The 24,520-nt window shown below is 50.0% G+C and overlaps 1 protein-coding gene across 13 annotated transcripts in view; it reads left to right on the top strand.

The window, feature by feature from the left end:
• Nucleotides 1–8,435: 8,435 nt before the first annotated feature.
• AFAP1L2 (actin filament associated protein 1 like 2) overlaps nt 8,436–24,520 on the top strand; it is a 96,966-nt gene continuing 80,881 nt past the window's right edge. For 2 of the 13 annotated variants that reach the window (XM_082407797.1, XM_082407793.1), the window contains exons 1-2: nt 8,436–8,761; nt 14,212–14,265. In XM_082407797.1, the coding sequence (XP_082263923.1) occupies nt 8,746–8,761; nt 14,212–14,265 (70 nt within the window). In that variant the 5' untranslated portion in view covers nt 8,436–8,745. Of the gene's footprint in view, nt 8,762–8,867; nt 8,887–8,945; nt 9,145–14,211; nt 14,266–24,520 lie in introns of those variants that run through there. The other 11 variants (XM_082407800.1, XM_082407792.1, XM_082407796.1 and 8 more) reach the window with 8 other exon arrangements.

Genomic DNA, 24,520 nt, shown 5'->3' with positions numbered 1-24,520 from the left:
ATACCTGTTAATGTCGAAGAAGCACTGACTTAGTAGATACGGCTTTTTTGCCAGTGCTGATGGAGTCTCTGGCCGCCCCTTTAGGCTATAAATCCCATGAGGACTTCGTGCAATTTATCATCCAATAAGACCCCAGGTGGCCATGCTTAGTGTCAGATACAGAGAGGTGGAGGGCAGAGACCTGAGTGGGTGGGTGGGTGGATGGGTGGTTGAAATCCTAGCGCCAATTCTAATCCTTAGCACCGAATAGGACCCTTCTGCATATAGAGTGATTGCTGAAACAATCCACAGCTCTGTTTTCTCTGCCACAGGAGGCCTGAGTGATTCTTATCACCTGGAGGAGGACGCCCTCACTTTCAGCCGTCTTAATCTGAAAGATGCATCTAACACCTGTTGTGAACTAACGTCTCAGACATGGAACTAAGTTCTTTATGTGTATTATCTCATGTAGTTCTCACAGCCAACCTATGAGATGAGTATAATTTTTATTCCTATTTGACTAAGGGATAAACTGGGGTACAGAAAGGTTGAATAAGTTGCCCAAGGTCACCGGCTAGAAAGAGGTAGAGGGGAGATTCTAATCTTGACTCCATAGCCTATATTCCGGTGTTTCTCACCTTTCTTTCATTGTCGCCTCCATCCAGGAACCTTTGTAGACATTTTCTCCTTGTGATATTGTGATTTATAACAAGAAATTTATATCTCTGACACAGAGCTCCTAAAACCCTTGGAATTTCCTAAGTGATGAGCGATAAAGGTCTCGATACTCTTAACAACCCCCTCTCACCACACCTGAGTTTACGTTAATGAGGTGACTTTTGGAAAGTTCCTAAGGATGGGGGCTGGTTGCCAGGGGAACCAACCATGTGACTGAAGATTTGGAACTTTCAGTTCCAACCCCCTGACTTCCGGGGAGGGGAGAAGGGCTTGAGGTTGAATCAGTCACCAGTGGCCAATGATTTAATCAATGATACCCATGTAATAAAAACTCCATAAAAACCCAAAAGAAAAGGGTTCAGAGCACTCTGTCTTCATGAATCCCTGAAGATGTGGAGATAGTGGTGAGCTGGGAGAGGCATGGAAGCTCTGTGCCCTTCCCCCATCCCTTGCCCTGTGCATCTCTTCCATCTGGCCGTTCTTGAGTTATATCCTTTTATTATAAACTGGTAATCTAGTAAGTAAAATGTATTCCTGAGTTCTGCGAGCCACTCTAGCACATAAATCAAACCTGTGGAGAAAGTTGTGGGAGCTACCAATACATAGGCAGTTGATCAGAAGTACAGGTGATCACCTGAACTTGGGATTGGCATCTGAAGCTGTGGGGATTGGAGGCAGGGAAGGGCTCGGGGCGCAGTCTTGTAGGACCGAGCCCTTAACCTGTGGGATTTAATGCTATCTCCAGGTAGATGGTGTCAGAATGGAGTTGAACTGTAGAATACCCAGCTGATGTCAGAGCATTGCTTGGGGGTGTGGGGAAACCCCCACACACACATTGTAATAGGCGGCTGAGATTTTACTCCCCCGTGAAATTTTAATCCCACAGATAGACTGTATATCTGTTTATATACTATGTGCGTGTGTGTTTAGTTATACACTGTAAGACTTTTTTCATCCTACCCCAAGAACAAATTTTTGTCCGCTCAGGGATACAATCACTCCCGTGGAGAGTACGTCACTCTTTCAGGAGGATTTGCGGACAATTCTATGTGCTAGGCTGTACCCACAGTGAGGAGCTTGGTGTTTGGGGCTCTAGAAAGGCCGTCTTTGAGCAGAACAGGACCAGGGGCCTTGGCTGATGTGGCAACATTTTCCATCCTGGAGGAACCAGTTCAGACCTGCTTTCACCCTCAGCACAGTGGCTGCAGCGGGAAGAGCCCCGCCTGCGAATCAGGAGACCCAGAGTCCAGCCCCAATCCTGCTTCTGTGGCTCTGGGTCAGTCATTCTCTCAGCACATCCGTTACCAACCTTGAAACTGGGGGTTTGAACTAAACTGGTACTTTTAAAGGAAAACCAAGTCTAAGGGTAGGCAGAGTGCTGAGCTGGAAGCAGCACACAGGACCTGCTGGGGAAGGCTCTTGGATCAGGGTCACAGAGATGTGCCCCTGCCCTCTGGACGGCCTTCCGCCCCACTCCTGCCTGCCCTGGGGCTGCTTGGCAGAAGCTGCATCAGTGCCGGCCCACTTTGCCTTAAATACTAATGGAATCTTGTTTCCGCAAGATTGAGCCAACCTCTAAGTGATGACTTCCCATTGCTATCCCTTACCCCAATCAGTGACTTTGGGGGAAAAGACTTAAAATTCCACTCCATTCATCCAACCATTGGAAAGGGATCCAAAAAGTGTACACCAAGGAGTGGGAAGAAGAGTCACCTGGCATGTCAACCGGGAGAGAGTGGATTCTGAAACCCAGCAACGAGAGTCTGAAGAAGCTCAGCCTTGCTAGATGGAGAAGCATTAACAGACTGAGCTGTTCTGGCCTGGTATGGGGCCCAGGCAGCCCCAAGAGGCCTTGGGGAGCTAAGCCTGTTGGCAGCGCAGAGCTGGGGAAGCACTGACTGCAGAGAGGTAGCTGCCTCTGCGTGAGCGGCTGTGGGCTTGTAGCAGGGTCTGTGGGCCCACAACCAATCTATAAATCCCAGGCACCCAAGACTTGCCAGTCCTGACTGGCGGGCTACCTAGGGGCCTATACTGAGTTCCTGCTCACAGGATCCCATAGGCTATTTGGAGAGACTAAGACCTAAAAAGATGGTCATTTTTTTCTGTTATTAAATGAGAAATGGATCTTGGGGTGGGTGGGGGAAGTGTTACAGGAGTTCAAGAATCCTTTCAATCCTTCAGTCCTTTCAAAACATTCTGGGAAGACTGGATGGAGGAGAAAAGCCTCTGGGCTGGGTTTGGAAGGACAGCTGGGACTCTGCAGGGGAAGGGAGTTCAGGAAAGGAAGCAGGAAGTACTCTCTGCTCCCAGGCACAAATGAACGATTCCTCTGCAAGGTGGCCTTATCTGGGGACTCTGAGGAACCTGCGGGGCTGCCAGTTCTGGTCCAGCTGCATTTCTGTCTGAGCCTCATCTGAGAAAGGATGATCTTAGCAACCACGGGAAGAGTCAGCAAAAACAATCAAGGAAGTGAATCCAAGATCAAGATCCTGACAACTGCCCAGGCACCAGAATTCAGGCAAATGTCAGGGCTACTGTATGATCCAGGATGACACAGGATTAGGACTACCCAGGGAGAAAGGGCAGCCAAGCCCTGAGCAGAAACAGCTGGAAAAAGAGCTCTTGCTGGATACCGTGTCTGGGCTCTGGTGCCACCTGCCAGCTGCTGGCCCCCTTGGGTTGGTGCTGGCACCTCTCTGGGTTCCTGCATCCCGAGCGTCAGGTCACATGGTTGGATTCGCTATTGATTCCAAGTTTCCAAACAGCTGTGAAATGTTCTGCATCGATGGACTGGGAATCAAGGCAGGAAATGGGAGGCAAAGGGCCTAGAGATGGGCTGGGCAAGTGCTAGGAGCGACAACACGGAGAGAGGAAAAGACAGAGCGAGGATGCATGTGTCCACCGAGTTTCAGAGCCTCCGATTTGGTGGGAAGATGACTGGAGAATGTGTCCTTTCACTCCCACAGTCCCAATTTACTGGAGAGAAGACCCAGCTGAGCGTTTGAGAATCTTACCTGTTAGCTAGGAGTGGATGTGTGACTTCAGGAGGAAAGGGAGAAAGGTGATGAAGGAGAGTCAATCCTTGATCTCTCTGGAGAGTGGGGGGTGGCACATCAGAATGGGGATGGTGTGGGAGTCGTTTATGAAAACCTCCAGTGTGCTTTTCCAGAGTTGAGAAGAAGTGTGCGGCCCAGCTGGCACCGCAGAGCTGTGAGAACAGAATGTGACCTTTGTACACGGAGTCAGGAAACCCAGCAGCCCTGCCCATCTACGGTCCTAGGGACCAAGGAGGGCCCAGGACACTCAGGCCACAGAAGGGAGGCCCAGAGGAGCCATGGGCCCTGGGCCATGAGCCCTTGACCCACAGCATGACCTGGGCAAGCAGACATGCTCCTGGAATCACAGGCCTCTCTGGTATGAAATAAGGGGTCCCGTGTCCAACTACTTCCAAAGGAACATTCTTGGATTCTTTGATCTTCAATTACGTAGATCTTTGGAGAGTCACCTTTCATTTACTCTACCTGATAGGAATATTTTAAGGAAATTTATAAACATAAATAACCCCTTTATAGAAATCAAATCATTATAGGAATATTGACCAGAATAGACTGGGAGTGTTTTTTCTAAGCTGAAAATTTCCTAGAGGTACAGCTAAAAGCTCACATTCTCCCCGGTTTGTAGGCCTGTATCCCTCTGCTGTGCCAGCCCTGCTATGGAGGTAAGGGCACCAGGAGACCAGGGAGTGGTGCTGGCACTTCCTGCTTTTCCCTATCAAGCCACCCACTGTGGGCTCTGGCACAGAGTCCAACCAGAGGGGCACCCAGGGATCCCCCTCCTCTGACCGCCCCACTCTCCTCGCCTCTATCTACTCCCTCTCAGCCTAGATTTGCTTGCTTTCTTTAGGCCAAATATTTATTGGTTTTTTTGTTTGCTTTTTGTTTTTAAATTCTGGAGTATTTCAAACATGCTGGCTGAGAGGCTCAATCACCTGAATATTGAATGAACACTTCCTACTTCAAGATTCCAGGCCTTGGTTTCCTCAAATGTAAAACTACGAGAGGGTTGGACTCCAGCCAGTGGCCCTCACTGTATAATATAAAATACACTCTTGTAGCAACGACTCAGATTTAAGAAATGTTAACTTCATGCCATGTTGACTTCAGAGACTTAAAATAATAAAGAAACCCACTAGGATGGGAGTAATTTTAAAAAATGGAAAATAAGTGTTGGTGAGGAGGTGGAGAAATTGGAACACTTGTGCATTGCTGGTGCGAATGTAAAATGGTGGAGCCACTGGGGAAAATATTTTGGTGGTTCCTCAAAAAGTTAAACACAGAAGTACCATATGATCCAGCATTTATACTCCTAGGTAGTTGGGTCAGAGATGGTGTTCAAATGGGACTGGCTTGGGTCCTGCGCAGCGGTGACCTTGGGCAAGTTACTTAGGTTCTCCATGTGTGAAATAAGGGGAAATAGTATCTGCTGCCTGGATGGTTGTGAGAACCAAACAGGATAAATTTTGTAAAACTGGGCTCCCCTCTTCATTGCCTCAGCTGGCAATTGCCTCAACCCCTTTGCGGTTGAAGAAAGCTGTCTGGTGCCGAGAATTGGTTTAGGAATTAAGGGAGAAGCAGCCCTTCAGTCATCTGTGTCGCCGACACTTTCACCTGCACACCCAGAGGGCCCGGTGCACCTCCACCCCACACCCACCCACCACCTACACTCCAGGCTGGGGGTACTCAGTTTGGTTTTAGGACTGCCTGCAACAGAACAGCCCATTTGGGATCCTATGGTATGGGGTGGGGTCGGTCATAGCCCTCAGAAGGTTGAGAAGGTGCTGGAAACCAGCTCGTCTGATCCCAGAGGCCAGAAACTCAATGAATTATAATTTGAATGTGAGTGGCTCCTTTGTGGAAGTTGCAAAGTGACTAAAGACACAGGGTTAAACCGCACCCAGGACTTGGAGAGAGGGGGACACAGTACTGAGCTTTCCAGAGGCCTGATTCCTACTGATGGTTTGAAGTAGTGTTTCGGTTTCATTCTTGCAAAGGGCAGTGAAGTCCCATTTTCAATTCACTCTGCATACATTTCCGATTGATTTCTGTTTGTCTAGAGGCTCTGGGATTTGCCAAGTTTCCGTGATAAACTAGAGAGGATTTAGGAAGAGGTCATTAACAGGCTGGAGCCAGGTGGGGGAAAGGGGAGAGGGAATAGGCATGATAGGGATATCGAGCCTCCCCCTCCCCAGCCTGCAGAGAGGGGCTGCGGTTACAGGAAGTGCTGACAGAGACAGCTACCAGAGGACCGGCTGGGGTAAAGCCCTGTCCAGTTAGAGCCCCGGGAAAGCCGGAACTCAGGGGTGTGACACAGCACAGGGTTTGGAATCAGGAAACCTGAGTTTTGAGTCCGAGTTCTGAAAGAGAGATTACCTAACTTAGTGACTTCGGTAAGGCCCTAACTCCTCTCATTCATAGGATGGAGATAGTTTAATCCTACCTTTTATACTTAGTGACCTCAGTCAGAGCCAACCCTGCTCTCACCCCTCTGGGAGGGTCAGCTGGAACAAAGGCCCTGCTGAGTGGGGCTGGACCATGTAACCTCTCCCCGCTGGCCCCAGCTGACAGCTGGAGCTGAAATCTGCCCCAGAGTGACCAACCACCAGACTTGAGGCTGGTTTCAAAACCACGAGCTGCACAATCAGATTCTTCTTGAGAACTTGAAAGGAAACCCGGGACCCAGTGATGGACACTGTACATGGGAGGGTGGGCACCAGGCCTGGCCATTTGCAAGATGGGGAAAGGGAGGGACGAGGGAGAACACAAAAAAGCAAGAGCACCCTCCGTCCCGACCCGGTTCCCTGTCCCAGCTTCCCAAGGCCCCCTGAACACTATTTCCTGTCCCCTGGTCCCCTGAGATGCTTGCATTCTTGCTGCAACCTTCACTTTTCCTATTTTTTGAACCCCCGTGAGCCGGGCCCACCTGGAAGAGTGGCTGCGAGAATTGAAATAATGTACGGGGGTGAGTTTGAAGGCTCAGATCCAGGACTCTAAGCCCCCTGGAGATGCTGGGGGCCCTTCACATTCTGCCCCCAACACCCCAACCTGCTAACACTTCTCTGCGTCTGACTCAGGGATGCTCAGCTTGTCGTCCCACCCCACACTCCTAGCAGCAGTCCCTCGGCCACCTGACTCACACGCTCTGCAGTGCCTGGTAGCACCTGGCACCTGACAGGGGCTCAGGTAATAAATATCTGAGGACTGACTGACAGGGGACACTCACCACCTGGTCATCTAAGTTGCTGGAAACCGCAGCGTCCACCTTGGCCCTTCCATCTCCCTCACGCCCTGTGCTCAGGCACAGAGCCTTGGTGTGGCCTCTTTGCCACTGTCCCCACTGTCCTTTCTGCCTGGAAGGCTGCAGTCACTTTGCCTTTCCTGTCATCACCCTAGCTCTAACTCATCTTTTAAGACTCAGCTCAGCCATCCCCTCTTCTAGAAGGCTTAGGAGGCTTTTCCAGGCTGGATCAGGGCCCTCCACTGGGCTTCCAGGATCCCTTGTGCTTGGGTCTAATCAGAGCCCCTACCTGGCTGGGCCATCATTGTTCACTTGTCTGCGTGCTCCCCAAGACAGTGACAGACAGCCTGGCACTTTCTATGAGCTCCAGGAAAGTTTTGTGAATAAACATCTGGAAGCAGACCACGTGAGCTTAATGCCTGCTGTGTTCTCTTTTAGCTGTGTGACTTTGGGCAAGTTGTTTAACCTCTGTAAGCCTCAGTTTCTTCAACTACATGAAATAATTCACAGGGTTATTGGGAAAATTAAAGGCTGTGCATGTACAGCCCTTAGCATCATGCCTGGTTTGTGAGGATGGCTCCTTGGATGTTAGCTGCTAATGGAACTGAGAAAAACATTTCTAAGACTGCTGGGACAGAAGGTCTGCAAACATCAGAGCTAACTCTGCTGTTCCAAGGAAGAATTAGGATGTCTTTTAGAAAACAGCAACAACAAATCATCCTTAAGTGTTCCTTCAAGGAAGTTGGGGGAGACGTGTTGAAAAACCAGGCGTTCAGCAAAAACTGTGATTGAGATTTTAAAGTGAAAATGCAAGTTTAAAGGAAAACATGGATCTTCTTTGGGGGCAGGTGGGGAGGACATGGGCGTGTTGAGAGGGCGTGAGAGAGTGGAGGGATCGATGGCAAAAAAAACCCCAAAAAAACAACAACAAAAAAATGTAAAGAACGGAAGTGTGGACCTTGGTGGCAGCGGTGGTGCCAGGTGCAGTTAGAGCCATGATTGAGCTCCCTATGGAAGAGATGGTACCCCTCCAGGGCGGTTGGCGCTGCGCCAGCCCAGAAACCCAGAGCTCCAGGATTCATCTAGGCGGCTCTAGAAATCCTAGTCCTTCTCAGAAGAGCCTGGCACAAGCCGCCCAGGGAACCTGGGCTGGGGTAAAAGACAGCAAGTAGATGTGTGTGCCATCGGCTGCCCAGAGAGACTGCGAGAGAGTGGGAGCGATTCCCAAAGAACTGGGGGCGGGCTCGGTTGCCCCCAGCGCTCTCCCCACGTCCCCCCTCGAGAAATGCCAAAGGCGAAAGCGCGCGGGCCCGGGGGTCAAGCGGGGGGCGCTCTAGGCACCTCTCTGCCTTCCGACTGAGACCTCAGTCTCGCGCTCCCGGCAGTGGGTTCGCAGCCCGGCGGCTGGAAGAACGGCTCTCGTAGGCCCGCCCGAGCCCGCCCCTCCCCGGGGCCTCCCCCAGGGTTTGGGCACGTCTCGGTCTCCCTCCCACCATCCCGGGGCCGGGACGTGAAGCAGCTGCCAGGCGGCCGCGGCCGCGGGAGTGGGGCCCGGGGCGCGCACGGACTTGAGCGCTTTAGGTCCGCCAGGGCCGGCCGCGGAGTTCCCCGGCGGGGCCGGCGCGCCGGGAGAGGACCGGGTCCGAGGGCCCCGGGCGCGGCAGCCGCGCCGGGAGGTCCCGCCGCGAGCGTGACCTCACGGGGAGGGGCCAGCGCGGCAGCCCTGGGCGCGGAGCCGAGCGCAGAGAGCGCAGCGCCGGAGCCGAGCCGCGAGGAGCGCACGCCGCGGCCCAGATGGAGCGGTTCAAAGGTGAGGACGCGGGTCCGGGGCCGGCGCGCCCCCAGCACCTAACTCGCCCCGCGCCACGCCGGAAAGCAAGGCCGGGGATAGCTAGAGGCGTCACCAGGTGTGCCTCGCGTCCCGCCGGGGCTCAGGTGAGCCAGGCCGGCTGCCCCCGCCCAGCCCGGATCTGGGCCGAAGACCCGGGCCACAGCGGCGCCGCGGGCTGGTAGAGCGGACTCCTAGGTGGCGGCTGCGGCCCGGGCGCTTTGATCCTCCCGGGCGCGGAGGGCCGGGGTCGGCGTGGCGAGGCTTCTCACCTGTTGGAGGACCCGGGGTGCGCTTGGAGACCCACCCTCTAAGCCCCGGTCGCCCCGGAAAGATGGAGCGAGGCCGAGGAGTTCCCGAGTGAGGTCGGAACAGTGCGGGGCTGCTTGGGTGGCAAAGGGGCAGGTAGTTGGGGCTTCTCGAGCGGGCGCCAGCCGGAGTGGAGGGCTTCTTGCAAACCCGGAGAAAGCCTGCGAGGGGATGCGCTTGGGCGTAAGTTGAGGGTGGGCGCGCAGCTTTCTTCCGGGCTTGGTCGGGCCATCGCAGTCGTTCAGCTGCTCCGGTAAACTGTCTCTCTCCGAGCCCTTCTCCGCTGCTTTACCCCCAAGCAAGAGCGAGGTGCAGGGATTGGGGGCAGAGCGGGGTGCCCCGCAGGTGGAGCGCGTCTCAGCCCAAGGGCTTCGCTCGTAAGCAGCTGGGCAAGTTTTGGGGTTGGCCTGGGCCGGGGATCTCGGCCAAACGCTGGTGTGCTGGTTGTGCCCGACTCGCTCCCGTGCTTAGAGCGCCGGGGCTGGAGTCTAGAAGCCTCGGATTGCACATCGTTTGGAAAAGGTTAAGGAGCTGCCCCTTAAGCATGACGCTGCGGGGACCCCCCGGGACCCCCCCTCCAACTCCTTTCCTTTGGGAAAGCTTCTTGCACTTTCTCGTCCTGGACTCGTCTCTGCCAAACCTGCAAAAGGAAATACTGTTTCTATATTTATTTTCCCCTGGGAGAGAGTAATAAAGGAGACCGCTCAGATTCCCAAGGAATCTCACTCCAGTGGTTTCTCATTTCTGAACTAACTTTTAGGGCTCAGCTTTGGTTCCCTAAACTAGTTGTGTATTTTGATTTTTCTTTTTTTTTTTTTTTTTTCCTTATCTGGGTCACCTGGTTACAGGTGAGGGTGAAAGAACTAAATCTTGGGCAGGGCTTCACGTGTAAAGGAAGGGTCTTTGCCAGGAGCACAGAAGCCAGCTGGGGAGACGGAGTTAAATTAGTTGGCAACCTTTCTTTTTTTGTTTTCTGTGAACCCTCCCTGGAGCCTCTCTCACATTTCTAACCGGGTGGTTTTTTTGTCTCAGATTCTGCTGAGATCACATCAGTTTTGTGCCTGAATGCGTCTTTCGGTAGTCTCAGAACACTTGAGGAAGCCACAGGCCCTCTCCTTCTAAAATGGCAGTTGGCCGCTCCCTACCCCGCTGGGGCCCCCCGCCCTTTGGGAGGGACCCTCACAGGGAATTCGAGACTTGAGTCGCCTCCCTGAGGGCCACTTCCAGCTCAGAGTCTGCCCTTCCTGAATTGTGTTAGCTGCTGATTTAAGGTCCTGGTTGTAAACTACTTTCTCAAATCAGTATATTAATCTTTCTGAGTTAGGGCAAATGATTACATTTTGTGTCATCTTTCCAAATGCCCAGTTATTATCAGAAGGTTTTTGTATTAATAGCTTTTGACTTGGCCCTTAACCTGAGAAAGTCTCCTTACTTATCTTTTCCTCTTGGGGGTTTAACATCCTCCCACCCTCAAAGATCTCTAAGAGGTTTTTGCCAACTGAAGGAAATTTAGTTTCCAGTTCAGAGTGTTTATGTTTTTGGTAACACATGTATCTGCCTCCTCATTTTGCAGTAAATCAAGCACAGCGAGTGATAAGCGAATACATCTGAGAATTATCTGGATTGCAAAGGCTAATCCAGCTCATCTTTTAGTGTTTGACTATGGAGAAAAATCTCCAGGTTTCACTGGTGAATGCTACTAATATGTTTACTAGACCTTTAAGCCGAGGAATCTGGGGATCCCCCGCCTCACCAGGGATGTAGAATTCCCCATTCACTAGAGAAGCTGAGTTGTGCTTTGAACAGTCATTGACTTGAAAAGTTGATCTGTGCCAAACTAAGCATGTTGGATCCAATCTTCAATTAACCAGTGCAACTCTAACTAGTATCTGTAGTCTCCTCTTGCTTGTCAGAGAGTGAGGGGTTTTTTTGTTTGTTTTTTTGGTAAGATTGAATAATTATGGAATGACTAGGTATGGTGGTTTTAACAACAAAATTAAATGGAAGAGCAAGATATACTTGGGCTCTCAGAACATAGGTAAAAATTGTAAAGAATTGTTTGTGACACTTTTAAAATTTGTTGTTTAAATGTCTCCTTCTGTGTTTCTAAATTCCCAGTTTTGAGCTCTCTCTCCTCCCACATAGGTTGAATGCCTCATCACCATCTCCAGATTCTCAAAATGTTTTCTCTCATTTGTAAATCTCACAAATCAGTCCACGTAGGAGAAATTGTTTTCCACGTTCCCCAGCCTGCATGTCACATATTGTGCATCTCCAAAACCAGCCTATCATTTTTAGGCTCTGGGCTGACTTTCCATTGTTCTGTAAGAGGTAAAGAGATGTCTGGAGGTGAAGAGTGGTTGGCATATCACCCTGTGTGTAATGCAGAAACGTTTCCAGGCTTTCTCCTCATCGCTTCTAAGCCATTCTGGAGACAGCCATGATTCTCTTAAGCAAAAACAAGGTGGTGGTGGAGGCGGTAGGTGAGGGTGTCTTCCCCAGAGAGGTGGAGCTTTTATAAGAGTTGTCCTAGAAAGTGATGCTAGAATTGCTGTATCTTGTACGTGAATCTCTTTGGTGTTGTCTAAGCTGTGCTAAGCCCTGCGGGGTACGTTGAGACGGTTCCCATCCTTGGGTGTTTACATATTTATGAATCTCATAAGGGCATCCTTGTATCACTGTGCATAAGCCCACTGGCTGAACTCACACCACGTAGTCAACGATTCTGGTTCCTACTGCTCTTCCAGCTGGTGAGTGTGTCCAGGGCCAAATGTGACTGACCTCCTATCTGTGGTATCGCACTTGGAAGGCCATGCGAAAGCTTCCTGAAATTGCATCACACTTGGATCCAAACATGCAAGGTTGAGATAGTCACTTTAATTTGGATCACAGTAATTGGCTGAAAGTGTATCATTCTTTTCCTGTGTTCTTTGGTTTCTGAATCGTATCACCTGATTCCCGGGAGAGGGCACTTGGTTCTAGGGTACTGGATGGTAGAGATGAGCTGTGAAGAGTCAAGCCAGTAAAAATACTTGAACGCTTATGTGAGAATCATGAGATCTGTGGTCAGGGAAGGTCCAAAAAAGGAAAACTAATTAAAAGAGATAAACAGATTGATAATATTCCTTTCACCTTCAGAAGAATCATCTGAATATGTTGTTTTTTCATGTCTAGGAGCTCAAGTTTTCCCAGTTGAAGTTCTACTTAAAGCAGAGGGTCTTAACTTTAGGCACATGTGGGAAACATCCAGGGAGCTTTAAAAAATATGGATGCATAGACCCCACCCAAGACATTCTGATTTAATTGGTCTAAGGGTTCGGTTTAGGCGTTGTGTTTTTTAGGTGATTCTCCTGTGTAGCCAACAATGAGAACCATTGAAAAAAGATAATTATATAACACTTTCCTCACCTGGAAAACTAAGAGCAAGTGTGGACTGAAACGGATACCCCCTCCATACTCACGTGATGTGGTTTAACCAAATCTTGTGGTACCTACAGAAATCTAATGTAATTCACCTGAAGCTATTATGGGCTTTAGAAGGCTGTGGGGAAGCTACTGAAAAACAGCCTCCAATGTGATGCTTCCGAATCCTAAGCTCAGGGTTTGCTCATGGTTGTACTTGACCCCAAGCCCTCCTGACTTTGAAGCTCTTTGTGTGGGAGCCCTTGATGCCTTGGCAATGAAATGGTCTGAAACAAATACTGAGAGGTCACCTTTGGTGCTGAAAGGCCAGGAGGGGTGAGGGAATTCTGCTCTGGGCCCTTCCCCTCTTCTGAAGGGGTGGGAGCTCTGGGAGCTGGGCTGGTTCCAAGGACCATTAAAGGGCCGGGAGGGGCCAAGGAGCTTCAAAGCTGAGGAAGCTGTGCCAGTTTTCTTCCAAATCCCTTTAATGATGGGAAATGTTTCTCTAAAGACTTCTGTCATCCAGAGAAGGGAGACTTTCCCCAAGCCAAGGGAGGATGGCAGGTCTGCCCAGAGCCCAGGCTGAAATGGAAGGGAGAACAGTCAGGGTGCAAGCAAGAGGCAGCAGCTTGGGAACCGGGAGTCCCAAGGGATCTGCTTGGTCAGGCGAGATGCTGAGCTCTCCAGGCCTCAGTTTCCCCTTCTAGAAAACAACCTCCAGTGTTAGTCCGTCAGGTTTTCCGAGCACTCTTCAATGCTACTTGCTCTGTGGTTGCTCAGGAATCTCTGGAGGGAGGATGTGTCTTGAGGAGGGGAGGAAAATGAGGGAGGGAATGTGGGCAGCCCAACAGACTCCAGTTTAGGATTGTGATTCTTATAAATAAAACCAATTTCCTGTTGAGAGTGGAGAACGGCAGCCTTGGTGGGAAAGAGAATGCCGTCGGACATGTGAGGAGTTTGTTTCTCAAGGACCTTTGTGTGAACGTGTCTCCAAAGCCCGGAGCCACTCTCTGAAATGCAGGATTATTCGCTTCCATTTGAGAGACAGATCCACTGAGGCCGAAAGAGAGTAAGCAACAACTCAGCAAGTCACAACCAAGATAAGAGATCCCTGAGAAGTGAGTTTCTAAAGGGTAGATTCCTGTTCTAATAACAGCAAGGGCTTATTTAGAAAGAAGTTCTAGGAGCAATTTTCAGGCTCATTCCTTATCAGTGTCCTTTTAGCCGGGAAGGGATTAGCCACTCAGTGAAACTCTCCTCCGTCTTCGGGACCTGACCCACATGCCTCCTCTTCCATGAAACCTCCCCTGAGTTGCTCTGTGCTCCCTCACTATTTTAGGTGTAGCACATCGAAAGTGCTCGAAAACTGTTTGTTGAATTAAAGTCACGTTGTCTTATCATTATATGCCTCTATGTCTGTCTCCCCTGAAGCCCCTTCAAGACAGGGGTGTCTTTCTCCTCCAAGGATCCCTCCCCCTCAGCCCCTAGTGCACTGCCGGGCACATAGTAAGTGCCTGAGACATGATGGGGGAATGAATGAAGGAATGAATTGCAGGCAACAAGAGTGCCTCCTCTCTCAGGTTCCGGCCCTCAGGAGCAGCCCTGGGTCACAAAGGGAAATGAGGCACGATCTCAAAAGCCAGATTCCAGAAGTGGAGATGCAAGCCAGCAGTGGCCACCCTTGGCTTTCCCGACTTGAGCCTTGTTTCTGTCTGTTCCAGCACAGGGGTGTTGCTGTCTGGTGGTACAGAGAAGGATGCTGCAGGTTTCTGCTTGTGAGTATGAGCCTGCCTGTGCCCTCTGCAGAAGCTCACCTGGCCTCCAGGGCTCCCGAGGGCACAGACTTGGCTCTGCCCATGCTCTGGACCGATGGCTGAGGGATCTCGTGGAGCTGGGCGCCAGCCTGGGCACTCCGGGGCTCAGGGTTCTAATCTGGCCTTTGCCACTAACTCGCTGTGCGACCTTGGGCAAGTCAATTAATCTCTCTGGGCCTTGTCTCCTCACCTGTACGAGTGAGGATAATGATTACTAACTGCTGCTTGATGGAATAACTTGTTAAGAGCTTCTGTGCTGTACTTGTAAGGGGCAATGTTGTATTAATTCAGGGGAGCAAATACCCTGAAACCTCGGTGATGTGGTCCTGGCCCCACCAGTTCCTGCCTTCTTGGGGGTTGGGTGGTTCCTCACAGTTAATTTGGGCACCAGCTGTGCCCATCACATGCTTTTCGAAGCTGTTGGGAGCTCTGAGCTGGGGATGTTCAGCCTGTTCCCAGTCAGCCTAGCTTCTCAGAGCACCTGTGTAATCCCCTTGAGGTCAGCTGGAAAGGAGCTGGGCAAGGAATTTCTTTGCTGTCTCAGTAAGTTTATACAGGAGAGACTCTTAAATTCTAACTAGAACTTAAAGCTCTTTACTAATTTTCTGTCACTTGGCTCTCACCTTCTCCCTAGTTGGTCTCAAAACAAACTAATGAAAAATTCCATTGAGAGGGAGTAGGGAGAACGTGTAGAAAAAGTCAGAGCCTGCGTTACCCTGGATGTCATGCTGCACTGGTGCAAAACCAGATGAGCCCAGCGTATTTTCACCTCCCGTCTCTCTGTGGGCCTTAAATTTCAGGGAGGAGCAGGGAGGGGCACCGACAGCAGCAGAAGCCCTGCTCTGTTGTTTCCCAAACAGACCCCTGAGTTCTCCTCTCAATTCCTTGAGCCCCTCCCAGGGATATCAAAGACAGCAGCAGGCCTGCAGAGTGTGGTGAGCTGTGCCCCAGCGGATTGCAAACTGGCCGTCTGCTCCTGATTAAATGGAGGAAGGATGGTTCGCTGTTAGCTCTGAGAGAGCAGCCTGCTGCTTCCAGAAGGAGTCTTAGCAGGGCCATGTGCATTCCTGCCTGTGGAGGCGTCTTTCCCAAGGAGGGTGACCAACTGTCCCAGTTTGCCTGGGACTTTCCTGGTTTTGCCACTGAAAGTGCCAAGTCTCAGGAAATCCCGTAGTCCCGGGCAGACCCGAGATGGTGGGTCACCTTGTTCCCAGGCCTCAGCTTTATTTAAAGGCTCTAAATCGAACATGTGGTTGCTCCATAGCAAAGACGAACTAGAGCCAATTATTTCGTCTCTTTGACAAGAAAGCAGAAGTCCAAAGCTTAAAAACTAGCCGTTTGCAACTAACCACGAAGGATACACACCAGTATCCTAAGGGAGAGAAGCCGGACTCGAAAAGCCTATACACCCTGCATGATTCCATTTATGTGACTTTCTGGAAAAGGCAAAACTGTTGGAAAGGGAAACAGGTCAGTAGCTGCTAGCGCTGGGACACGGGGTTCATCACAAAGGGGCAGGAGGGAAATTTCTAGAATGATACAAATCTTCATTTTTTTGCATCTTTATAGTGGTGGTGGTTACACAGTTCTAGAGCTGTGCAGTCAACGGGGAAGCGTTTTTGTTTGTTTGTTTTTTCTTTGTGTAAATTATACCTCCAGAAAGCTGACTTTAAAACAAACACTAGCCATTTGTGACACTGTGATACAAGATGAAGAATCCATCAAGCGTGTGGTTGGCCATCACAGGTTGTAAATAGCATCTGAGGTCTTGGTGTGGTCATGTCTGCAGCCATCTGGAGGTGCAGCAGAAGACAGTGAAGAATTTTGGCACAAAACAAAATGACTATGTGACGGTATGCTAAACGCAAGAGACTTATCTGTGAGGCACAAACAGGGTGATGGTGGAAGCTCTCCCTCTATTTAGAGAAAAGGAAAAGCAGGTCTCCTAAAACCCAGGCAGCAGATGTGCCCAGGAGGGTCATGGAATATTGAAGCCTTAGCTCTGGGTTCCCACCCTGGGAACTCTTCTGCTACACACACATGGATCTAATGTATTGACTTTGGCAGGCTTTATGCTGCAAGGTTTGTTTTGTTTATTTTTGTTTTTTTCACCAGTGAAGTTATTGAATTGGAATTGAGTCTGCACCATAATTATTTCCTGGCTGACCTTTTGATTTTGGCAATCCTGCATGTCTGTGCTAGCTAGGATTGATTTTGAGGGGGGAGAATGCATGATTTAGCAAAATAATGCACCTATTCCCATGTGAGGTAAGGGATCAGCCCTTTTGTTTCCAGGCAGGGAAAAGCCTTGTGATGCACGAGCAGCAGTAGCCCTTGCTCACCAGTCCAGGAGACGGGATGCAGACTCCCCCGAGAATGAGGAAGTATCATTCTGGCGGTCCTAATGGAATCTGAAGAGCTCAGTGGTTCCCATTTCTCAGAAACTCAAACCCTAAGTCGAACTGGCTTGTTCTTCAGGTGAACTGTGTTTGGCTCTATGACCTGGCTAGCCGATTCTGTGTCTTCTCATCTTCGTTAAGTACAGTGGGTTGGAAGGCTGCAGAACTTTCATCCCTGAGGACCATATGGGCCCAGATAACTTTCAGTCATGAATTACACAGGAGAATTTCACACATGCAACTCTTCTTAATCATAAATGTGTCCAGGACACTAGTTACCCACAGAGGCAGGTCTGTTCCACCTGTTCTTGGGGTATTCAGGAAGAATTGCTGAATAATAGCAGAATAATAGTAGAATAATTGCAGTCCTTAGTCCTAATTTTCTCAACTCTGTTGGGGGACAGTGGTGGAGGGTGAGGTAGAGGCAGGGAATATTTTTTGTGCATATTTGCAGTGAATCTTCCCTGATGCAGGGTCAGGCCTGGCTTGTGGCGGGTCCACCTTGGAAGGGCCAGGTTTGGGGCAGCCCAAGGACCCACTTCTAGGTTGAGTACAAACATGAGTACTAGTTTGAATTCTAGTTTGAGGGCTGCAGAGGAGAAGCTGGGAGTGCATGGGTGGGGAAATTCCAGATACTTCCTTCCCCGGACTGCAAACTATTACCACCATCTCCCCAGGCTACCCTGGCATACTGGCATTTTTGGGGGGTTCTGAGGACTGTCAGCCTTCCTCTTAGACCAACAAGTGGGAATCCTGCCATTTCCTTCCATCCTCCACCCCCCTTTTTCTTCTCTCCCAGTTTTTACACAACAGGATTTATTCATGTTAACTATATTCAAGTCCCCAGAAGGGGGGAGAAGAAAGATTGTGTTGAATGAGCTTATTGTTTGGAGATTTCACTGACTTATTTAATACCCACAATCCTAGAACATACTGAGCTGATTTACTAAAATTCAAATACGGGCCTTTGGGAAGGAACTCCGAGGGCGCTGGGTGTCCCTGATATCAGGGCTGGGACTTATTGGGTGGGAGGTTTGCTTGGGGGCATCTTATCCTCATCTTCATGCTCTTGGGTCTCCTTGGGGGAAAATACTCTCATTTACAATCCCAGACTCCTTATGTGCCTGAGATGGTCACCACCCTACTGCCCTTTGCATCATCAGGCCTTTTGTGGCATCCCCTTCTAGCACTTTCTTTGAAGAAATGAAGATGGACACCACCACTAGGTACTTCCATTAACAGAGGCCCCTTGTGGCTTCTGCTTGGCAGTTTCCTGCACAAGTGGAAGGAAATAAAGGGTGGTGATGCGGCAGAGCTTGGACAGAGGCAGCAAGTATCAAACAACCTCACACCTATTGCTCGAGTGCCTGATGCAGTGCGGCTGGTCCATGACAGTGATGGCAGAGTTGGATACCTGTCTTTTAGCCTGTTTTGGAGATGGGGTCTCTGTGGCTGGTATTTCTGGAGTTGTGGCTGAGGATCATGGTGTGTTTGACGGTCCGGTGCCATTGTCTAGTGCGTGGTGACAGTTCCAGGTGTCTGAAGCCCTTGAGGGTCCCCTGAGAGAGCCACTGCAGGCACCTGAGCTGGGGTGAGACTCGTGAAAGCCTTTCTCTGGTTCAAGTCAGTAATGTCCCAGGTGCCCTGCAACTTAGACTGTGGCAAAGCAGGTCAGGTTGATGACAAAACCAGCTCTGGCAAGTGTGAGTGTGTGTTAGGTGCTGCAAGACCCCTCCTGGGTGCACACAGGCTCACACCTGCTCCTGTACATTCAACGTCCTCTCTCTCTATTTTTCTCCCTCCCCCACCCTTGCTCTCTTCTTTCATTCCTTTATTCTCTTCCTCTTGACTTTCTCACACTTTCTCACTTTTTTTTTTTTTCTTTCTGTCAGTTCTGTTCAGGTCTCCTGTATCTTTAGAAAAAGGATCTTCCCCAGGAACCTAAGGTCAGAAAGACCCAGAAAGAGAGAGCCTCCCCATGCCTCCAGGTCTCTGCTCTTATCTCTAGCAGCCAAGGCTAGAACTCCAGGCTTCCCCAGGAGGCGCTGATGACCTCAGAGGCAGGGTGGGAAATGGGGCATGCTCCCAGCCCGACGAGGAGGATCTCATTCCTTCCTGGAAGAGGAGGCCTGAGTGAAATCTGTTCGGTGCAGCCCCTGCTGCTTCATCAGGCCCTAGAAAGTGTCACTCCACACTGCCTGCTGCAAAGACGGTCACCTTCCCCAACCCTCATGGTCCAAGTCATTTGCTAACCATGAAACCTTGCCAGCCATCCTCCCTGACCTAGGGCAGGTTAATGTGACTAGTCACAGAGGCTAGGATGCCCAGGGGGTTCTTGCCCTCTCTCTGCTGGTCCTTAAACAGCCCTGTGACCTGCTCGCCTCCGAGGGGTGGAAGAAGTAGTCTCAGCCCTGGGTGGGGCTCCTCCCACTGCCATCCCAAGCTCCCTGGAAATGAGCATCAGCGGAGGGCCTGGCATCTGCACAGGGGGAGCATGAGAACATTGCCACAGTTTGGATAAACGTTCCAAACATGAAGGCTCAGCATCGACTAAAATAATTTTTTCCCATTGACCTCCTGGCTTCCCCGTGGGCAAGTGTCCATCTCCCGCCCATCTGATGCTGGTTTGGTGTGTGTAATTGTAAACAGTTCAGGCTGGGGGCAAATCTCCGAGAGTTATGGGATCCAGGTGTCGCTCCTGGCTCGCCACGCACTGGTTCCCTTGAGAGTGGGAAAGGTCATTCTGTTCTCCAAGGGAGAATTTAGTCTGTTGCTTTTGAGATCAGATCTTTTGGAAGCATGACTCTCTCCCATGCCCCTACCCCCCAGGTCTCCACTCACGACTGAAAGAGGCTGGGGGGAGGGGGCTCTAATTCATGAGTGAGTGGGGTTTTTGCTTCTCTGACCCTGAGGTAAGGGCCCCGAGAGCTCTCAGGTCTGCAGGGAGGCATCGACATGATGCTGTTGACCGAGGAGCAGGCAGAGAAGCCTGCATTCTCTGTGGGAGGATGTGGAGGCCACTCACCAGGGCAAGTTTCAGGTCAGTTTCAGCCTCGTTTCTCAAGTACAGCTGGACGCCTGACGCGGGCATGGCAGCTGGCAGGTGGGAGCCTCTTGTCCTAAGCAGGAGGCCTCTAAAGTGTGTAGGCAGCTTTGGGCACTTTGTTACCTCCCTGGCCCTAGCAGTAGACTTGGAAGTCATCTCAGAGCGAAAGTGGTTGCAGGGATTGTGTTTGAAAATGCCTTTGGACAGTTGGGGGACACGGGGGGCACCGATGTCGGGGGTCTGGCTTCCCCCCTCTTTGCATCCTTGCAGCCCTTAACATACCTAGCGGGTGGGGCCCCAGTGAAGGGGAAAGAAGCTGATGAACTCATTCACTTCACAGACATTAGGCATGATTGGGACGTGTGTGTGCGTGTGTGTGTGTGTGTGTGTGTGTGTGTGTGTGTCTTGGAGAAGAGCTGTCAGGGACAATCAGCCCCATTTTCTTGAAATTTCCTAAAGCTATTTACCTAATGCCCTTAAAGGATAGGATTGGTATCCTACAACAAGATTTATTTTTCTGCCCTGGGGAGGTTGAGGCAGCTTGGGAGAGAGAAAGTGAGAATTCAGAGGACGTGTTCTGCTGGGGTGGACTGACGCCCAGATCCCACACTTATCCATCAAGGCTCACTCAGCCTTGACACCTTGACCTCGACCCCACCCCTCGCCAACCCAAGCCTTCAACCCCTCACTGCATCTTGCACAACGCTGCTCTGTGCCTTCACCCTTGGCTGCCATGTGTCTGTGCATATAGATTTCTTCTCTGGCTGGAAAAAATAAGGCCAGTCACATAGCTTGGAGCAAAATAGTCTTTACAAATGGCTTTTTTTTTTTTTTTTCTTTTCTTAAAACATTACCATTACTGAGTGTGAAAATGGTTTAGATTCAGGAGGAAACAGCTGGCTGGCAGAGATCCTGGTGGGGTCTTGGGTAAGATTCCGCTGTGTCACTAATGACTTTATTAGGTACATTTCCGGCACAAGCACACTTGGCAGTTGGGGAATTCTGTGGCTGCGAATTTTCACCAAGGCAAGAGCAGCAGCTGGAGCAGCTTCCAGCTGAGGCCAGGAAGGAAAGTCTTCATTTCATTCAGGACAGTCCAGACCTGTCCAATGGGTGTCTCTTACCACCTTGGTAGTTTAACTCGGATGCTCATGAACCTTTTCTTTCTAGAATATTCTGTCTGTGGGTTTCTCTTAGACTTCAATACCTTGCTACGTACCTAAGGTGAGCCCAGGTTTCTTGAGCCCAGATTTCTTAGGGTCCCTGAACCAGGCCCTCTACCTTGAGTGAAGGCAGTGGCTAAAGCAACTCTCCAGTGGCTGTGGGGAGAGCAGGGAGATGTGCTCTCCCTTGGTCTGGCACTGGAAAAAATCTGAGCTCCTTCTGCAGTGGCCCATGCCTATTTGTCCAGCCCCTATGGCTATTTATCACTTTGTTCTGTGCCCCCAGCCATACTGGATTCCTTGTGATTCCCCAAATTGGACTTTTGCAAATGCTGTTCCTTTGACCTAGAATGGTCTCCACTCAGGGCTGCCTGCCAGGCTTATCTGTCAATGCTCACTCACCCTTGACCTTGACCCCCTGAAGACTTTAACCCCTCACTGCACCTTGCATGACCCTCCATGGCCATGGTCACTGAGTCCATGTTACAGTTGATGGAAAGCCTGTGTTCCCAGGAGGGTGAAAGCTCAAGGGTCAAAAGCCATTATTCCTCCTTGTGTCCACAGCACCTCACTCCACGGGTGGTGTATTGTCAGTGCTCATGTATAGGATTGTGTGATTGAGAAATGGTTGCTCTCCTCGTTTCCTGAGTTTGATTGCATCAAAGTTAAGGGCTTTTGTTCATTAATGATATTTCTGGACAAAGGTAATAGGCAGCTGGCAGAAAGGAGAGAGAGATTTACACTGTCTAAAAGCTTCAGGGGATTAACATTTAGAATATTCAAGGAACTCTGGCAAATCAGCCAGAAAAAGGCAGAAATCTCAGTAGAAAAGAAGATGAGTAAAGGGTGTGAGTGGGAGTTTACAGGTGAAGGAGCCTCTGGAACGGTAACGAGCACCTGAAGAAACGCTTGCTTGGGCTCTTTTAGTTTTCAGAGCCAAACCAGCCAAAACAACCGCCCAGTAGGCTGGCGGAAGTGAGGGGCTGCAGGAGGCCAAGTGTTCTCAGAACACTCAGAACTTTCTGCATGGGTCCACTCCGGACAGGTTTGAAGATGATCTTTGCAGTGTTATTTGCGGTGGTGGAGAGCAGGAAGTGGTCTTGGTGTCTAGGTGAACTATGGCAGCAGGTGCACATTCTAGAAAACTATGCAGCAGTGGAAGCAATGGATTAAATGTCTGTCCAGAAACACAGATGGCTCTTTAAGACATAGTGCTGACTGAAAGGTAGGAAGCAGAAGGGCCCTTTTGACAATTGCATTTCAGGCCATTAAAAATTCATAAAGCAGTACACATTGAGCGGGAACACATACCCAAAAAAAAGGTACATAATGGAGAGAACATCATCTCTGTTGGTAGCGGGGAATGGGATACGGGCATGAAAGGGAATTTTTATTTTTTTTTTAATTAATTAATTTAATTTTTGGCTGCATGGGTCTTTGTTGCTGTGCGCGGGTTTTCTCTAGTTGCTGAGAGCGGGGGCTACTCTTTGTTGTGGTGCACGGGCTATAGGCGTGCGGGCTTCAGTAGTTGTGGCACACGGGCTCAGTAGTTGTGGCTCGTGGGCTCTAGAGTGCAGGCTCAGTAGTTGTGGCGCACGGGCTTAGTTGCTCCGCGGCATGTGGGATCTTCCCGGACCAAGGTTCGAACCCGTGTCCCCTGCATTGGCAGGCGGATTCTTAACCACTGGGCCACCAGGGAAGCCCATGAAAGGGAATTTGTAAGAGTTTGTTTATAGTCTGCTGCTGATGCCAGAAGCCTACAAATCTGACTTGAAATAGAATTGGGCGTAGTGACGGCAACACCAGCAGCACGTGCAGCGTGTGGTGGAGAGGTGGGAGTGGGGTGCGCGCTCATCTCCCTGCAGCCCCCCGCCAGGGGGAAGAGTTAATGGGGAGGCCGTTCTCTTTCTGTTAAGTGCTGGGCTGTCCAAGACCCTTTGCCACTGAGGTTGTGATAATAGACCACCCTTACAATTCACGCCAAAGTTAATGTGTTTTTCAGAGCTGTAGCGGTGATTAGCAGCCTGCTGTGGTCAGGGGGGGAGGGGATGCTTGTAACCCACCCTTGGATCAGCCTGGGATGGTAGAGCTGGCTTTTAATAGTTGTGTTATTTTTCAGTCACCTCCAGCTTCTCTGAGCACCAGGTGTCATCTTTGGGTTCGATTGCTAATAAGTACATGCAGGTCACGGCCAAGGGTTGTGTCCAAAGGTTTATCAGGTTGAGTCGAAGGCATTGGAATTGGATTTTTCCAGTACCTGATTGATTGGACACGAAGTTGCTAGACTCTGTATAGCAGTTCATTTTTTGCTTCTCTCCACCCAGGAGATGGGACTATTCACTCAAAATGGGTGCAGCCAAACCAGAGCAACTGCTTCTCCACAAACAGACCTGGGGTCTATTTAATCTGAACAGAGTTGGCCCCTGAAATTTTTTGTTCCACCTCTATTTCTACTTGAAATATACTTGTTTTCCTTTGTCTTTTTTTTTTTTTTTTTTTTTTTTTAAGTCTTTTTGAGATTCAAAGGTGTGTGTGGTAGAGCCATTTGGACCAGGGAGACCACTGCCCGCTTCTGCTCTGCCCAGTGTGTGCTCTGCGAGGCTGCCTGGGGTCTCGTGAGTGTGGGCAGAAGAGCTAACTCTTTCAGGTGTGGCTCAGCTGGGGATGGGGAGCAGCAAATCCATCTGTGTGTAAAAGCCAAGAAGTAAAGCTTAAGGTTTTCAGAAAATGGAAAAACCCCTGATTTTGGCTCTGCTGGTTTGATTGTTCTCCCACTGTTCTTTCTCATGCACTGATGTCTTTTTCTTCTAGCTGTTCTTCATCTGACCTGTCCATTTACTGACCAAGTTCAGTTTCTGCCCTGCATTCCCCATTCCTGGCTCCACTGGAATGTGTATACCTCAGTGTTGGAACAATGTAGATCTTCATTTCTGTTCTCTTAAGTGCAAGTGTCAGCCCCAGGGTCCTTTCCAATTAGAAGGGTTTGTGGTTTTTTACTGAACTTGCTGATGTGTGTAAATAGCCCTTTGTAATGGCGAATTTCCAGGTGTTCACACCATAGGCATTTTTTGAGCTTCATCATGTGCCAGGTGTCGTCTGGGTGTTGAGATAAAGCTGGGCACGGTATTAATGGGTCTAAAAAAGGATACTTTCAGATAGTAGTAAGTAACATGAAAAACAGTATGTTTTGAGAGTAATTGGCAGGGGGAGGGAGCAGTCCCAATATCAGCCAGGGTGGTCACAGAGAGTCTCTCTGAGATGACATTTGGGTTGAGATATAAGTGAAGAGGAGGGGCCTGCTGCATGGAGAACCAGGGTTGGGAGTTCCAGGCAGAGAAAGCAGCAGGTGCAAAGGTCCTGAGATCATCAAGAGCTTGAATGATATGGATTTAGGAGCTGGGAGCTGGGAGCAGAGTCAGCAATGGGGACGGTGGTGAGAGATGAGGTGGGAGAGCCGGAAGCTTGGGTTGTATTCTTTTTTTTTTTTTTTTTAAGATTTTCAAAATATAGTATGTTTATTACAATCAAAGCCAAAATTGGGTCGTATTCTGAGAGCACTTTACAAGCAGTGGAATTTAGCTTCCCAGTCACCCACTGCCTCTTACAAA

This window comes from Balaenoptera borealis, assembly GCF_965194805.1.
Source record: "Balaenoptera borealis genome assembly, chromosome: 10".
Classification (NCBI taxonomy): domain Eukaryota; kingdom Metazoa; phylum Chordata; class Mammalia; order Artiodactyla; family Balaenopteridae; genus Balaenoptera; species Balaenoptera borealis.
Note: the sequence above shows the minus strand (reverse complement) of the source record. Positions and strands in the feature narration are given on the sequence as shown.